Here is a 12,452-nt window from a genome sequence, read left to right as displayed (position 1 = left end):
TGAAATATTTGAAGAATTGGTCATTCTCCACCATATGCCTGCACCTTTTGCGACATGTTTCCCTGAAAAGCAGATTACAAAACTGAAAACGAATTCGTGGGTTCAGAATTCCTGTGAACCAAATTTTCGGAAGCCAGAAAATATATCAAACAAAACTATGATTCCTTTTTAGAATCAACATTAGTCAAGCATGTCACTATTACTCAAAACTATGACACTTGATTTTTGGTGTAGCATTAGCGATGAACAACCAAAACTTGCCACACAGGCTCTGACTGTTCTTCTCCTGTTCCCAACAACATAACTGTGTGAAACAAAACAATCGGTATATGCAACTACAATGACAAAATACCCCAACAGACTGGATGCTGAATGTGACATGGGGCTTCAACTCCGTTCTATCAAGCATGGCATTAAACATTTGGTCAAAAATAAGAAATAAAACTTCGCACTCCCCATTAAATGGAAATAATTTTATCAATTAGCAGTGGAACTAATATAAGGTTATTTTGTGTATTGTGTGTTGTTTTGTACATTGCTGTAGAATTCAGTAGTGCACAATGCATCTATTTTTGTACGATCTTCATTAAACGATTATAATTAAAGAATGAACATCAGTGCACATTTTAGGCCTCTGTAAAATATTTAGTATCACAAAATGGTTCTGTCACCAAAAAAGTTTGAGAACCTCTAGATTGGATAGTTCTCCTTCACTGTGATAAAAATTAGATTAGTGTTACAGCTCTAACTACAGAGTCATGCATCACTCATGGCTGAGTATTTCATTGTTTGCTGTGTTAATAAATGTTAATTATTTTTTTGTAAATTGAAGGGGGATCATTGTTGTCAACTGTCCTTACTTGTTTTATTTTGTGTTGCCCATATTACTTGTGTTTCAGTTATAATGCCCTGTGAACACATCAGTTATTAGTGTAAAAGACAGCTACCTTGTACAGCAACTACCTATCTGTAGCAGGGGGTTCACTTCCTGCTACCTTGGATGTTGGGTGCTATACTTGTTTTGGCAAATACAACACTGCATATAGCTACTTGATCTATAAGCACACAATTCATAACACTTCTTCCTTTGCTGCTTACTGGTCCCTTTCCTCTCTGATGTATAAACAAAGCAGTCCTTCAATTCACTCATTACAGCAAATAGTGTAAAAAGTATAAAGTAAATGGTGTAGAAACTATGAAGTTAATCTGATCTAATCTACATACAGTACATACAAAACACATAAGTGCCCTATGTGTACAACATAATCTCATACTATGTTACTGATTGCAACCATAAGAAATCAAACCTACCTGTCTACTGTGTAGCCTGGAAGACGTAAGGTTAACAGTGACCTCAAACTAATCTAGACAAAGCAAAAAAAAATTACCTGTACTGCCAAACAGTATAATTTGCAGGATTCAAGTCCAGTGCATCTTTCGTAAGGTGCAGGGCTCGCTCTGATTTCTCTCCCGATTTCAGGATTGCTCTAAAGTAGTTATAAACATCAACAACTGCAAAAGAAATGAATTTTAATGAACATGTGTACAATGAAGGATGTTGTAATACTATTTGTAAAACTTACAACATAAAGATTAGTGTGACAAACACAGATTAGTCAAACACAGATGATTACAATTAAAAAACTGTGTCTTCTCAAGCTTTGGGTATTCAATAGACTGCAAAGTCTCTGAACAGCATGAGAGTCCAAAAAGCAGCAATAGGGCTACTAAGGACCAGTGACAAACAAGATGCTGACCAACCAAATCCCAGAAAGGATCAATCATATAGTGATTGATGTTCTGACAGCCACCAGCATGCAGGATACAAGAAAGTGAAAGAGGGACCATCCAAACTATGTGGCAAATCATAATTTCTGGCAGATAGAGATCATACCACCACAGAAAAATCTCACCTTATAATCTACAGAAGCTTAATACTGGTTAACCTTGAAGCAGTACAAAAGATCTCTTCGGATGTTCAAAGGCAGAATATAAGCAATGAGCCAACTTTACCACAGTAAAGTGCGGGAATTCAGTCACAAGATTACTGTGTTTTGTGAAAAACATGCCCCTCAGCGATGTATTAAAGCAAAGATACCTCCTGCTCCATGGCTGACTATGGAATGATGCTAGATAGTTAATAAATGAAACTCTGCACATAAAAGATTGAAGCAAAATCCAATACCTGAATTTTGGTATGCATACAGAAACCTGTAGAGCAAAATGAATTCATTTGTGCACAATGCCAATCTCTGGAATGTCCACTCTGTTCTATGCAGAGTGTCAAATCCAGCAGCACTGCAGAAACAGCAGTACAGATTCAGCCTAGAAAAATCAAAATTTGATGCTGTTTTTCAAGCGCCTACATACAAGTAAAACAACTTTTCTCAACAGAAATATGTTCCTGTGTTGTGACAAATTGTTAGCCACAGGACAACATCTTCCCCACAGAATGCATTTTTCTTAAAACATTTAGATGAACACACAAGGTGATAACACTGGAGAAGGAATACCGATAAAAGAAACTCCAAGCAAAGAGAATTGTGAAGGAAGAAAAGGAGAAGAGTAGGGAAATATTCACCCAGAAACTAGAGCAGGGTAGCAAAGGGAATCAAAAACTGCTATATGGGTTATTGAAAAGTAAAAGATCTGATAGTGAAGACATAAAAGTGATTTAAACAGAGGATGGGGATATTATCAGGGACATGGAAGGTATCAGAGAAGAGATGAAGAATTATTTTGAAATCTTAGTGAATGGTGAAGGTGCACATGAAACTGACACCAAAGTCATTGAATTAGAGGAAGGGCAGGATCCAATCTCTTGGTTAGAAACAGAGAATTCCCTGAAACAGATGAAAAGTGCGAAGGTGGCTGGAGTAGATGAGCTGACAGCAGATATGATTAATGCCACAGGAATCCATGGAATACAATGGTTGCACCAGGTGCTGGGGGTGATATGGAAATAAAACAAAGTGCCAGATGAATGGAAAGAAGGAATTATAATACCATTGTTCATGAAAGGTAGTAGAAAGAAATGCACCAACTACCGAGGAATCACACTGTTATCACACTGCCTTAAGATAATGGAATAAGGTCATAGAAAAAAGATTGCATAAAATTCTAGAACACCAGCATGGGTTCAGAAGTAACAGGGGAACAATAGATCTCCCTCCGACAGTTAATGGATAAATATTGAGAAAAAGAAAATGACTTGACAGTAGTATTCGTGGATTTGGAAAAAGCATATGACGGTGTACCAAGGGATAAAATATGGGAATGCTTGAGAAAACACAATGTTCCTGATTCATTAATTAAAAAAGTCCAGGTGCTGTATAATGGTTGTGAGAGCAGTGTACAAGTAGGAGGTGGAAGATCAAAACGGTTTAAGACAAAGAGCGGTGTTCAGCAAGGCAGTTCGCTCTCCCCTTTACTCTTCATTACACTTGTGGACACAATCGTGAAAGAAATCAAGCAAGAAGAAAATGAAGATCTCAACACTTTTGTTTTTGCTGATGACATCGCCATTTGGGAGGAGACAGAAATGGAGGTTCAGAGGAGACTAGATTACTGGAACACAAAATTTAAAAAAATTCAAGTTAACTGTGAGTAGGAACAAGACAGTGGCAATGAAGACGAGCAGGACACCCACACCTTGTCACATCATACTGGAGGGGGAGATGGTTGAATGTGTGAAAAGTTTCAATTATCTGGGTAGCATCATATCACGAGATGGAAGTTCCAAACTGGAAGTATTAAACAGAATAACAAAAGGCTCTAGCTTCTTCCACCAAGTACAAAATCTAATCTGGGGCAAGGAAGGCCCTCACAGAGCCAAACAGACCATGTATAAAACTTTTCTCCAGCCAATCATGATGTATAGTCTAGAGACCTGTATCATAAATAAGAGAGAAGAGAGTCAAATACAAGCATGTGAAATGAAGTTCCTTAGGTCAGCTCTACAAAAAACTAGAAGAGACAGAGTCAGGAATGATTATGTAAGACGAGACCTGCAGTTGACATTGACTACAGAAGAGAGGATGAGTGCTTTGAGATTGAAGTGGTTCGGTCGTGTGAAGCAAATGCACCCAACTCAAACTCCATGCCAGTGTTTGGAGATGTAGGTACCAGGAAGAAGAGCAACTGGGCGGCCTAGAAAGAGATGGACAGACCAGGTTAAGGAAGATCTCAAGAGGCGAGGAGTAACATGGGATGTAGTGGAGAGGGAAAAGCTATACTAGGACAGAAACCAATGGAGGCATACCGTTCACAAAGTTCCTAACCGGCTCGCAGGAAGCAAGTCCTGATGATGATGATGATGATATGGCTACATCATGTAACTAATGAGGAGGTACTGAATACAATTGGGGAGAAGAGCAATTTGTGGCACAACTTGACCAAAAGAAAGGATTGGTTGGTAGGACATGTTCTGAGGTATCAAGAGATCACCAATTTAGTACTGAAGGGCAGTGTGGAGGGTAAAAATCATACAGGGAGACCAAGAGAGGAATACACTAAGCAGATTCAGAAGGATGTAGGGTGCAGTAGTTACTTGGAGATGAAGAAGCTTGCACAGGACAGAGTAGCATGGAGAGCTGCATCAAACCAGTCTCTGAACTGAAGACAACAACAACAACAGCAACAACAACAACAACAGTAAATAAAGCAATGCTCTGAAGTAGGAGATACAGATGGAATCCCACAGGTATGATTAAGAACACTGTCAATATTAAATTCCAGTTCTCACTGATGCTTTCAATCTTCGTCTTTTAGTTTTCCATATCCTTCAATGACCAACAGCCAATGGTCACCAAGCGAGTATGGCCTGATGAGCATATTATCTGCAGTACCATCATATCACTATTTATGAGCAACTGAGGGACTACTTTAGAATTAATAAGATCCTTGACAATATCAGTCAAGCCTCCAAAAACATCAGAGCACAGCAATTTTATTAAAGTGACTGCCAACACCATGCATACCATGGATAGGCATGAAGTGACAATTTTGACACTGCTAGATTTCTGCAAGCTTTTGAGTATGTTGATTTTAGACATATTACTTACAGAAATGAAACCTGCTTTCTCAAACAACGCAGTTCTACAGCTAGTTCAAAAACAAATATTAAAGAATTAAAGAATTGTCTGCCGGCCAGAGCAGTAATCATAGAAACACATACACACTAGAGTCCTCCAGGGTACAGCCTTGGTCCATTACTGTTCTCACTGCATATCCATATCATGTCATCTCATATGCACTACATCCTGGTAATCACTGATTATATAATGACAACAGCCAGTTATTTCTACGCACCAACCCTAGGGACATTGCTGCTGCTACATCAACATAAAATCTTAAACTGAATGCTAAAAAGTCACTTATCACCTTCATGTCACATCAAAAGTTGATTAACGGACTGTTTGGTGAAATAGCTCCTCTAACAATCCTTAATGATATCCAATTATACTACCAAACACAGTAAAAGATGTCTTGGATAAGCATCTAAATTGAGAAGAACAAACTGCTTCAGCTTGCAGAAAATCTCTTGCCTTCCCTAGGTGTAATCAAAAAACTTTGAATATTTCCACCTCAATTTAAACAAAAATTAGGTCAGTCTCCAGTCTTGTGAAATATTTACTACTGTGATGTAACTCAACACAGCACAACTAGTGATAATGCCAGATGACTTGAATTAGCCATGAACACTTGCTTAGGACATGAGTGGAATATTTGGTTGTTTGATCATTTCAGTCCTTCCTATGTACAGCACTGTGGATATGGCCAGACTGGTGTCATGGCTTTCATATACTATGTTTTATGCACCAGCTTCCTAGTCAGTGGTGTCCTCAATACCTCTCCTCACATGCCAAATACCTATCACGCCATAACAGCACCACCAGATCCAAGAATCTTCACTGTACCCAGGCATAATACTAATTCTTTCTTTATCTTCTTCTCTCCTTAATTTGTGCAATTAATTTCATCACCATCACCATCATTATATACAGCTCATGTATTCTACTTACTGTTATGTTGACTAAGGAGGTCTGGTTAGATAAAAAGGTATGAAGGTTCTAATCCTGACAGGTAAAACAAGTACGTAAATAAAATAAACAGATTATGTATCAACTCGTTTCATGACCTGTGAGGTCTCATGGTAGCTGAGGAAAAACAGTAACCAAAGGTAGAATAATCAACATTTGAGACTAGGGAAAGAAGAGAGTTGGAACACATTACCCTAAACATTAAGTCCTAAGTTCTCACTTTTATTATTTCGACAGAAACTTAAAATCCTGAGTATACTCAGGTAACTTGAGAACAGCCCTTTGAAAAAATAAAACCTTATTTATATGTCTCTCAGCATTGACAGTCATGTTTCAGTTGAGGTGGCTATCACTAGATATTGCCTTCACCACCTGCAACTTTGTATACTCGACAACAAAACGTGCTGTTTCAGCCTCTCTCCTGTATTGTTGTTCAGGCAAGTCTTGTGAAAATTAATAGTCATAGTAATCTTGAATTTGACATAGAAATTAGCCCCTGAAAGCGAAGAATAATGGGATGTTATTTTACTGTAGACTGAAAGTTGTGACAGTTCAGATGACTGACTAGTGATCATTAGTGCAGGATAAACATATCTGCTATGATCCAGTTAGCTCAGCCACGATTTCTGTTCACAGGGAACCATTGCGAAATATATCACTCAGCCTCATATCTACACAGAAACTAAAAAAATAACTAGCCTAATAAAAAGTCTGTGCCTACTCGCCTTCACAGATTTTGTCTAAACTTACAGTATATGCCAGGCTTGGCGAAAATGTAAGTGGAAGAGCCAGATGGCCGGGAGTTTAGGGGAGAGAAAAAAATAACTTTTTTTGGCATGGGTCTGATAATGCATGAGCCATTTATGTCAGCTTGGTCTCCAGATAATGATTGCCACAGTGGAAAGATTACAGAAGGGCGGCCAATGGTCAAATGGATGGTGAAAAGAGATATTCATGCGAGTTCCTTTGTTAAATTTGTAACCAAAATGATCATTATGCACTTCAAAGGACAAGTTGTAATACGAGGCATAGATGAATAAATGACTTTCCTTTGAATTAACAGTGCTGTCACTGAATTTACATTTAAAACTGATAACTCTGCATGTGTGTCAAGGTGTGATAGTCTTCAGTTTATATTCTTGATATTAAGCACTGACAAAGGTTTTCATTCCACGGCTTGTGCATCGATGATATATCATAGGATAGTACATTTTCATGTTGGAAACAAATAACTTCTACATAAAGCAGGTCAAAATGAAATTTTTTTGTACTTTTCCCATCACATCAATTCAAGAAATAATTTTAATATTAAAAAACAGACAGGAATACAAAAATTATTAATGCAGGGTAATCGCCTGGGTATACCATTTGATGTTGGACGATTTCCCTTTGCCTTTAAGGCAGCAGTGTGGAGTTATGGCATTGCAAGCTCCCTGAGCACCAATCTTTGCACTACTGTCCTGGATTAAACTCCAAACCTCTCTGCAGTGTCTCATTATGTAAGGGCATGAGACACTGTTGGCGGCGAGATGTCCATCAGATGGGGATATTAAGCTTGTCAGCCCCCTCGGTGCTCTTCCAGAGACGTAGGCTATTTGCCAGCACTAGGTTTCATCCTAACCATTCTCTAATCATCAACACAGGCATGACACCACACTACAAAGGCCCTTTACTATCACCTATACTAACCAGATACAGTTAAATACACATCTCACACACTTCGTGTATGAAAGGTGCGACGAGTACAAGAAAAAGAAAGGGAAAAAAAACCTTTGAAATTATGCATCTAAATCTGACCTTTAGGATCTCCTGGGTGACAATGCCAGACGACTTTACTTTCTATCTACTTATGGGTCATTCCATGTTAAAGAGACTATGTGACAAAAAAATTAAAATGACAATATTACAAATATAACCTTAAAAATGCCAAGTTAAAAGTACATTTGTTCATTGCAAAATAATCATGAATATGAAAAAAATAAATTTCTACCTTCACTAAGTGTTTAAAGTGCACTACTCTATGGCACCAAAGAGAGGCATGTTTTATGCTATTTCCAGATGAATATTAGTTGTGTTAGCTATGGCTGATTGTTCTATTGTTGCAAAGAATATTGAAGTCAACATTGTTATAGCTCATAATAATTCATTTTGCTGAGGTAAGCTAATTGCATTTCTCTATTTTGTTAGTTTTATAATATATATGCAGCTTGTAACACCCGTAACAAAAAAGATACAAAAGTTTTATTTGTAATCTAGTAAATTTGCTCTCTACAATACCTTTCTGTGAAAGTGAGGTTATGCACATGTTTTACAATATCATACCATTACATGGCATTTTGAAATCTTATTTAACACTCTTAGAGCTGTTACGGGTGTTACTAATTTTTGTTTCGGGTGTTACTTAACACATGCGTAACACCCGTAACTTGAATTGGAAGGTTTAATGCCACCTTAATCTTTAGTAGGCCTAGGCCCTACATTTAAATTATCACCAAATGGTATTATTACTAATGAATAAAGTTTCTTAACTATGTTTATGACATGAAAACAGTTTTGCCAGCCGGTGTGGCTGTGCTGTTCTAGGCGCTTCAGTCTGGAACCGCGTGACCGCTACAGTCGCAGGTTCGAATCCTGCCTCTGGCATGGATGTGTGTGATGTCCTTAGGTTAGTTAGGTTTAAGTAGTTCTAAGTTCTAGGGGACTGATGACCACAGATGTTAAGTCCCATGGTGCTCAGAGTCATTTTTGAAAACAGTTTTAAGCATGAAAACAGTTTTAAGCATGAAAACTAAAATTTTTATTCCACTGCATACCTTTGTTTAAGCACTACACCTACATTATAAAAGTTAATTAGAGTATTAACCTGACTCAACTGACATCCTCCTAAAAAGTTAATTAAGCCCAAAATTAGATTACATATAGTTTATGTTTTCCATTCTAACTTTTCCAAGAACAACAATATTGCTAACCTCAGTTTTAAATTTTATATAGGCCCAGTAAACTGCTCATTAAGGCAGATTCTAGTCATTCATAAGAGCCTATGCTTAACAATGTCTTCTACTTTTATCTCTCTGGACAGCGTTATGTTTATACATATATACGCCTACATTATCATGATTTCTGTCTTCGGAGACCATGGCACCAGTACCAGCAAGGGAAAGAGTGAAGAAGTACCAAGAAAAGATGAAAGAAAACCATGAAAACAGAGAAGCTTACTTGAAGAAAGAACGAGACGAATTAAGAAGATTGCAGGTTAAAAAAAATTGAAAAATAATCAACGTCTTAGAGAAAAGAATCGAAGAAAAATGAGAGAGAGAGAGAGAGAGAGAGAGAGAGAGAGAGAGAGAGAGAGAGAGCATTCAGAGAAAAGAAAAAACTAGAACTCGCAAGATCAAAAGTTCCAAATGAATCTTCTCCTATTGGGACTTACAAGTGTAAAAGACATTTAGTAAAGCTGTGAAGAAAGTGTTGAAGGTACTTCCAAAAAGCCCCAGTAAAAAATCTGGTATTATTAAAAAGATAGTTTCCGATATAATTGGCTCTGAAACTTTGGATTGACAGTTGAATGGAATTTTTTTTGCCAGTTCACATGGTAAAGGAGCCATGGATGGCATAGGAGGTGCACTGAAGAGGAGTGTGTGGACAGCTGTTAGATCTAGGAAAGTTATTATTAACAACGCAATTGACTTTTATGACTACACTCTGAAGAATTTTTCTAAAATTAAGGTACTATGGGTTGATAAGATAACAGTGGAGCATAACATTCCTATTTTGGATGAAAGGTGGAAAAATTTACAAGCAATTCCTCAAATCCAGGGCTGCCATCACTTTCGGACTTATAACACAACTGATTTGCTGGTTTCAAAAACAGCAGAGTCATTAATGACAGGGATGTCAGTATTTATTACTGAGGATGCCAAAGTTAAAACATTACATGCAAAAAGATGCATAAACTTCTATGAAGTGTGCAGTTCTGATCAGGAGACTGTTTCACCATCTGAATCACAAGACAATATTGGAAGTGCTTTTGAGTTAAGCCTAACTAATAAAATTGAAAAGTCTGATTTAAAATTTGGGTTATTTGTCTTGGTTGACATTCCAAGTGACATAAAGAAGCCAACCCTACCCAAAATTCAACACCGTTACTTGGGAATCTGCCAGAGTGAGGTTGATGAAGAGGAGGATGTGAAAATAATGTTTCTGAAGTCAGTAGGAAAAAGTAAAACACTTTTTAAACTAGATGAAACTGATGTTTGTTTTGTGAAATTCAGTCAAGTAAGGCAACAACACCAGAAATTAAACAAGGTAACCGTTTGTACTATGAGTTCAATTTTGAATTGGATTTTGCTGGAAAAGTTTATTAAATGAAGTTTTTAAACCTATCAATAATAAGAAAACATTTTTATCATAAATTTATTAGGCCTACAAAATGAGATAAATGTTAAGTAAGTAACGATATCTTGGCCTAGTTGTACTATGAAATTGTAACAAAATTTTTTGTGTAATAAATAGCTTTATCCTTCAAATATGTTCTCTTAAGTACATACTTTTATTCCAAATAAACTACAATACTTCTTTTCTTTTTATGCAATTGTAAGAGGTAGATTTATTCCTTCAAGAATCAAATCTGATGCATCTATGTAACACCCGTAACATTTAATGTAACGCCCGTAACAGCAAAAAATATATATATACTGAGTTATGATGTCAAAAAAAATAAAAATTTATATTTCAAAATAAAATTTGGGGCAATACCTCTTGACAGTTGTTTTACAAGAATAAAAGCTTCGCCAAGTTTGCAGAAATTAGAGAATTACCTAACTCATAACAGGGACCAGGTCTACTTTTGGTAACACCCGTAACACTACTTTTTTGATTAATAACCGGGAGAACAATAAAACAATTCCAGTATCAACATTTCTATCGTGAAATATAATGTAAGCCTTAAAAGTTTTCAATATTAAATTCAATAAATATTTTTCCTTACATTATTTTTCCTGATTTTAAGGTGTGTACATGTAACACCCGTAACTATGGAATTGCCCTTATCAAGCAAAAGATATTTCAGACTCCAGTTGAGTGTAATTTAATAAGATTATTATACTACATTACCACAGATAGATTTTTATCTTCACTTGGGCCTTGTTACATCAGATGACTCTCTCTATACCTAATAATATTTCTATAGTTTACTTCATTGAAATAGTTTGCGGTCACCTAAAGAGTTCTTGATGTAGTATAAACACATTAAAATGTATGCAAATGTCCCATTCCATCACGTGGTATAACACACCTTACAGTGTGATCCATACCATCGTTTCCCACAAAATACCCTTTTACAAACACCACAACCAACAACTTTCCAGGAGTCAAAATTAAACATTAGACAGCGTCACCCAACGCAAACGTCTGCTACAAACGCCCACTTCTTACAGAGCACATAAATATACTACCAATAACACTATAAAGTCGCTCGTCACGTCTTCGTTACATCACAGGTCTCGACCAACGCCCGTCGTCGTGTTTTTCATGCTGCTGGTAACCACTAATCAATTAGATGAGCATCATAAAACAATTTCGAGGCCCTCTCCGTATATGTAACTTAAAACAACTACAAATATGGTGCACCTGAACGCGGTTTATTAATTAAATGGAATATCTTCCAAACAAACATCTTCACCTGCACCTCATTCAGGTTTAGTTCGTGCGGCTGAATGCCATGAATCTGATCGTTACCAGTTCTAATAAAACTACCACTTATTTGCACATGTCTAGGCAAATTTTATACAGAATGTATGATGTCAACAAAATATCGTGCATTCAATAAGTCACTAATCGAAAACAGCAAACATTCTAGGCCTCGCTACGTATATTTCCTTCCCAACAGTACTATACACCAATGATTCACTGCACACAAGGCTTGAAAAATATTTTCCACTCGTATTGTGACACACATCCCTTGGCTACCTTACAGTATGGAAGAATAATAGTTACAATCTTATCTAGTACACAATGTTTACTTTGACTGACAGCAAAATATCACGCACATTTTTCAGTATATGATATAGCTACAACGGGATGTGGTCCATCATCTTGCGGAACTGGTGTAACATCCTTCCAACTGACTCTGTCTTTATAAAACACCCAAATAGCATCATCATACAGCTCTTCTGAACTGCTATCCGCCATAATACCACAAAATAACAACAATACCAAAGATACTATATACGAAAGACAGCACAGATTTTGCTACAGATGCTGTGATTTCGGTTTCCAACAGGTGTCCAAATACACTATTGTGACATGTAACTAAAGTGACGCCACTCATCCGCAACTCGAGTGGCGATACTGAAGATGCATTTGGAAATATCCAGATTCCTGTGAGCTCCCTTGGGTGATACAACTTTTAGC

General features: G+C 37.0%; 1 protein-coding gene across 1 annotated transcript in view; it reads right to left on the bottom strand.

Annotated features, from left to right (window-relative positions):
* The window catches only part of LOC126094501 (protein farnesyltransferase/geranylgeranyltransferase type-1 subunit alpha), an 84,259-nt gene extending 72,012 nt beyond the window's left edge, over positions 1–12,247 (bottom strand). The window contains exons 1-2 of the mRNA XM_049908913.1: positions 12,089–12,247; positions 1,389–1,512 (exon numbers count right to left, since the gene is read on the bottom strand). Of these exons, the coding sequence (XP_049764870.1) occupies positions 1,389–1,512; positions 12,089–12,230 (266 nt within the window). The 5' untranslated portion in view covers positions 12,231–12,247. The remainder of the gene's footprint in view (positions 1–1,388; positions 1,513–12,088) is intronic.
* Positions 12,248–12,452: the final 205 nt, after the last annotated feature.

Source organism: Schistocerca cancellata, chromosome 8 (assembly GCF_023864275.1).
Source record: "Schistocerca cancellata isolate TAMUIC-IGC-003103 chromosome 8, iqSchCanc2.1, whole genome shotgun sequence".
Lineage (NCBI taxonomy): Eukaryota > Metazoa > Arthropoda > Insecta > Orthoptera > Acrididae > Schistocerca > Schistocerca cancellata.
The sequence above is the reverse complement of the archived record's forward strand: the minus strand, read 5'-3'. Positions and strand labels throughout refer to the sequence as shown.